Consider the following 5,558-nt stretch of genomic DNA (forward strand, 5'->3'; position numbering starts at 1 on the left):
TCGCCTAATAGGCCATTTAAAATAATAAACAAAAAGAAATAAACGATATGATAGAACTCACCATTATTTATTCATTTGAACATTCCATTAGTTTTTTTATGTCATGTTCTCAACAAAAAATCCTTTGAAAACTTAATTGATACAATGGCAAGTATATGTGTTTAGAAAAAGAACCTTCCAAAACATAAAAAGATGTGTGTACTCCATCTATAGCCTATCATGTATTTAGTAGTATACTGTATACCATTATACCCAAGTAACCATATATATACTGATATTAGTGCATGCATATTGTTTTGTTTGTAAAACACAATGTTACTTTCATCAGACCATTATGATATAATAATATATATTATATCACCCTCACAATATCAACAGTAGTATTTCAATCATTATTCCTAAAGATTTTAAACTGAAACAATACATCAGACAAATATCTTTAAGCATGATATTGTTGCATCATTCTTTTAAGGCGATATGTTAACTCACTTTGCAATCATACAATTTAATAATGACCCATACAACTTTCAACGATGGAACCTCTCGAACAGTCTCTATGGTTAAAATGACAATAAATTAATAAAGTTTTATTATTGACAAAATACATTAATAAAGTATTATTATCGACACAATACATTAATAAAGTATTATTATCGACACAATACATTAATAAAGTATTATTATCGACATAATACATTAATAAAGTTTTATTATCGACACAATGTGCCTCATGGCCACCTCTCTGTGTCCACAGTTACCATGACAATACACTAGTTAAAGTTTTAATGTTGAAGTGATGGCTGGTATTTTCCCATTAAGATGAATTCAGCCAAAGTCTGTTAATTCCCTCTTGTTTGTCAATGGTCCTCAAAAGATTAAGGAAAAAATACACACACAAACACTTCAATATTGCATTAAGTAGCTTTGGAATATTCATATTATATCCTTTGTAAAATATGAAAATCTCTAAGCCTTCGCAACGAAGTGGTTATTTGGTAGGCCTATGGGGAACAGGTTTTGCGTACATGATGACATATAAATGTATATAAATTGAAAATAGTTAAAAACTGACACAGACAGAAATGAGGGCTGCCGACTGTGTGTATAAACATATTATATATACATAGTAACACAATTGACGAAGGAAGGCAACTTGATGACTCGTGCCCTTACCGGGCCTCGAAGTCACGATCTACAGCACCCTTTATATATATATATATGACAATTTACTTGTCTGTACTGTCGTTGTTACTACTTGACAAATTATACATGTATGTCCACACTGTTAAGTAATTCGTATCCTGCATACGAACTTTTTCCAAGGATCCAGTGTTACCCGGATTATAACCGCTAATATTACTTTTTTGACCCATATATATATGTAATGTACACACAATAAAATTATGTTACACAAACAACATCGAATGAAATAACCAAATTCCAATGGCAGACATCAAGCGAATGCGATACTAGATGTTGAGTCATTGTATAACGAGTCAAACAAGTTGATACACTGTGATATAGTTATACTTTGTAGAAGAAACATTAGTCAGTACAAGTTTGTCTCCACATACGGATATGGCTTCAGGACAAGCGATACCGTCCTTTGTCGTTAATAGTTCCCGGACGTTTGTTCCATCCCCGGACATCTGTATCACGTTGTTGGAACTGTGGCCACAGACATACACGTTACCTTCCCTGTCGACGTCCACGCCATCAGCGTACTTCACAACACCAACTTTCAACGCACTGGAGTATGTGTTGTCTGAGGACAGTCTACCAACAACCACTCTGCCAGTGCGATTTGTGTAGTGAGCGGTAAAGAGTTTTCCATGATTTAAATCATATGACAATGCATATACTGTACTAGAACTTTCATGTATCTGGCGTGTCATCGCTCGTGGACTGTCCTTAGTCACAGTGAACACATTGCGTCCTGAACTGACGACGAATTCGCCATTTCTGTACGCTATACCGTAACATTCTATGTCGATATTTATTTCAGATGCCAGAATAAGTTTAGAGGGTGCGACTGTTACTAAACAGATACGTCTGGGACCGCTGTACATAGCGACCGCCACGGTGGTGTTGTCAACCATACACATGTCATAGGGACTTCCGTTCACCTTCAACTCGTCCACAACATTTCCTTCTGTGTCGATTAGCTTGATTTTATTGTTTCCGTCATCTCCCACCACAATTCGTCCATCTGGTAGGTAAACAACTCCACGGGAAGAACAATCGTACTCATCGGATGGACATTTAATGTAAATCTTTTTTAACTCCTTGACATCACGCTCAGATAAAGGTTTAGCGAAAGCATTTGTATCAGCTGGAATATGTTGTAGCTGCTTTCGGACAATGATTTTTCCAAAACTCAAAGCTGGGCTTTGGCTTGTCATGTGGAGATCAGCTTCATGCTCAATACTGATGGATGAAAGTGATGTCTGTACCTCTCTCAGTAAATCCCTACACGACTCGACCTCCGCCTGACCTCGTTGGTACAACAGGATCATGTCCATGTGGTCATTCCTCTGTTGGGCTGTAGTGGACGACTCTAGTGTATTCTGTATAGCGACCTTCAGTCGTTCACACTTCTGACTGGACACCTTCAGTTTTTCTCTCTCCTCTATATACTTAGCTATCAAGTCATCTGTGATTTCCTTTTTCATCTCTTCAATACGATTAATGATCTGTTCCTGTAGGTTGTCAATGTTTTTCATTGCTGTGTCTTTGCCGTCTGCAATAGTTTGGAGTTGTATGTGGAAGTCCTTTACCAGTGACTCCATTTCCTTTTCCCCTTTTTGTAGTGATTTCCTCATCTCTAGCCAGTGACCACTGGTCAGTTTCTCACAGTATTCTTCTGTCGTGGCCACAGCGTCACATTTCCTGTGGCCAACTGTTATACATTTACAACAGCCGATGGATTTGTGGTCCTCACAGTAGTAATCCATCTTTTCCTTGTGTTTGTTACAAATCTTGTCTGATGTTGACTGGCTCAGAAGGAAACTCTTCGTCTCTGTTATATCTACAACATCACAGTTAATGTGAATCATATCGTGGAAATCCACCTTACATGACTCACAGAATAAAGATTGAGTTGTTTTACACCAGAACTTTGCTGACGTCATCATGTTCCCTTTCCTCTGGCACGGCATACAGTAATGTGGTTCCGATGACCTGTTTTTCAACTCTATCATCTCGATGACAGCGATGTCGGTCGGAAAGTGCTTGGCCCAGTTCTCCATGTCTTCTGATTTGTTCAAAGGGTGGGTTAGTTTCCTACATACCGGACAGGTGAAGGACACCGCCGTATCACTTGTCCCCGACACCTCGCTGATGATGTAACTGGTCAAGCATTCCTGACAAAGGGAATGGTGACATGGTAGACACTTCGGCTGCCGTAACTGTTCCAGACAAATGGGACAGTCGAGAAGATGTGAGTTCCCAGACGGATTGTCTGGAGGTGTCGGCTGAGGACCTCCTTCTGCCATTACACTTGAACTCCAATCCTGGTCGTGTTCCTATAAAACATTGATAAAGTCTTTGAATTAAAAGTTGCGGTGCTATTTGTGGAGCTTCAGTGGGTGGCACGCGGTATACAGTGTACGTGGTCTACTGTCAGCTAGTTATCATTATGCTGATATACTGGTCATTTCTGTCATAATAATATTTTATGAATAAACACATGTACATAACTTATAATCCCTCTTATCAATTGAATCTCAATTAAGTTATACAAGGTATATAACACTTTTGTATATGAACATACATTTTATAGACATGTCGGTACATTCACTGCATGATGCGATATATATTTTGTAAATTTTATGATAAGGGTAAATTTTGATTTTGTTCATCATTATCTTTATTGAAAATGTGCGGTCATATGTATAATTCATCATTTATGTTTTACGGGAGACGAAGTACCATCAGTTTTCAACTTGTGTCCGTATGATCGCATTTTTATAGTTGCAAATTAAATATGTCTAAATCAGAATTAGAATTAAAACCACAGTATTGTGGGACGGAGCAATATATTCCTTTTATGTAACTTAATATCATGGTTGTAATGTATACCAAGTTTCAAAGAGATCGCAGGACAAACACTAGTGTAGACCGGACGGACCGACGGACGGACGGACCATCAAATAGAATAACCACCAAATGAGGTGGGGTTTCCATCAATGATAATTTTCTATTGGGTCGGCCTAAATACAAGAGTACCAAGGGACGGAGCAATATACATTCCCAATGTGTATACTTCATATCATAATTGTAATGAATTCCAACTTTCAAAGAGATCTCTCGAAAAATGTAGATCGCCGGACATACAAAAAGTACCCGGGGTCATTATTCAACGGTAGAAAAAAATACCCCCTAGGCCTCCAAATTAAAAGTTAATGAGTTCGATTCCCTCGGAGTGAAAATGTGTTTGTTAAAGTTTTACCTTATTAACTCTGATAACTCAATATTCGCCCGGTCCTGCTGACTTGAGTGAGAATTTTCTCTCGTTAAGTTGGGACCGCACAACGTATGTATCATCATGTATGCACGATAGCAAAAATGTGTGATCTGTATCCTGCAGAAGACTAGTGCACGGTGGGCGATTTAAATGGTGTATGTGTTTGTGTGTGTTTAAAATAATATGCGAAATTAGTTTTATTTATTAAGAAAACTATCAGTTAACTTTTTTTCGATGAAGAACTTCGTTGAATAAACTTACTGCAAACTCAACATATTTACGATATTCTTCCTAAAGAAAAACTATACCGTACAAATTTGATCCGGTTTCCGGGTCATTTTTTAACAACCATGGGTAATTTTTCCTACGGCTGTCCGGGTAAAATTTCTCTACGTAGAATAATGACCCCGGGTACTTTCCCCAGGGTCATTTTTAGCATTACACCGAACAGATATTCTATCAAATAGAATTTTCACCTTTAAAGGGATGTGAAAAGATAGAAATGTTCTTCAATCGCTTTCATTTGCAAAGTTTTTAATGTCAATAAAGCGTTTAAAATTAGATAAAGTACAAGTTAGTATTCTTATTTATAAAGTAATACACTTTCGTTTTCCATATATCTATCGTTGTTATATGACATCGCTATAACAATGTTCAACACTAAGTTAATTTGCACGTCTTTTCGCGGTAAGTAATATAGTAGCTAGTTACTTTGAATACTCAGTTTGAATTGAAAAGAAGTGGTACGTACGTCTTTTGATATATTGTCCTCGACGCTCTACAACAGGGGCATAGGGTCTATAGTACTAGAAGTACCGCCTCCGCGAGGTCATGCTCATCTCGCGTGATACTGAAATTTAAAATTACGATCGGATTGCCGGGACGCGATATCCGCTTTGATATTATTCTGATTTACCGTATTTACATCCGATGGGGCGGATGAAAAAAACAGAAAAAATAATAAATACAAATAAAATCGTACATCTATTACTTTTGTATTTCCCTTGAAGGTGAAAATAATCATTCTGAATTCGACAAGTTCACACTGTTGTAAATAAGATTTAAAATGAACGAGATTAGTCCTTATTAGACA

The 5,558-nt window shown here is 37.2% G+C and overlaps 1 protein-coding gene across 1 annotated transcript; it reads right to left on the bottom strand.

The window, feature by feature from the left end:
- Nucleotides 1-1,496: 1,496 nt before the first annotated feature.
- On the bottom strand, nucleotides 1,497-5,454 carry LOC117324613 (tripartite motif-containing protein 2-like). The gene is made up of 2 exons (XM_033880535.1): nucleotides 5,217-5,454; nucleotides 1,497-3,524 (listed from the first exon to the last, which is right to left on the bottom strand). The coding sequence occupies exon 2, from the start codon at nucleotides 3,492-3,494 to the stop codon at nucleotides 1,497-1,499; it is 1,998 nt and encodes a 665-aa protein (XP_033736426.1). The 5' UTR covers nucleotides 3,495-3,524; nucleotides 5,217-5,454.
- Between the last annotated feature and the right edge of the window lie 104 nt (nucleotides 5,455-5,558).

Source organism: Pecten maximus, chromosome 3 (assembly GCF_902652985.1).
Source record: "Pecten maximus chromosome 3, xPecMax1.1, whole genome shotgun sequence".
NCBI lineage: Eukaryota > Metazoa > Mollusca > Bivalvia > Pectinida > Pectinidae > Pecten > Pecten maximus.

Bases quoted from the DNA above. Each gene is read 5' to 3' on its own strand.
- LOC117324613 (XM_033880535.1), bottom strand. From the start codon at position 3,494: ATGGCAGAAGGAGGTCCTCAGCCGACACCTCCAGACAATCCGTCTGGG.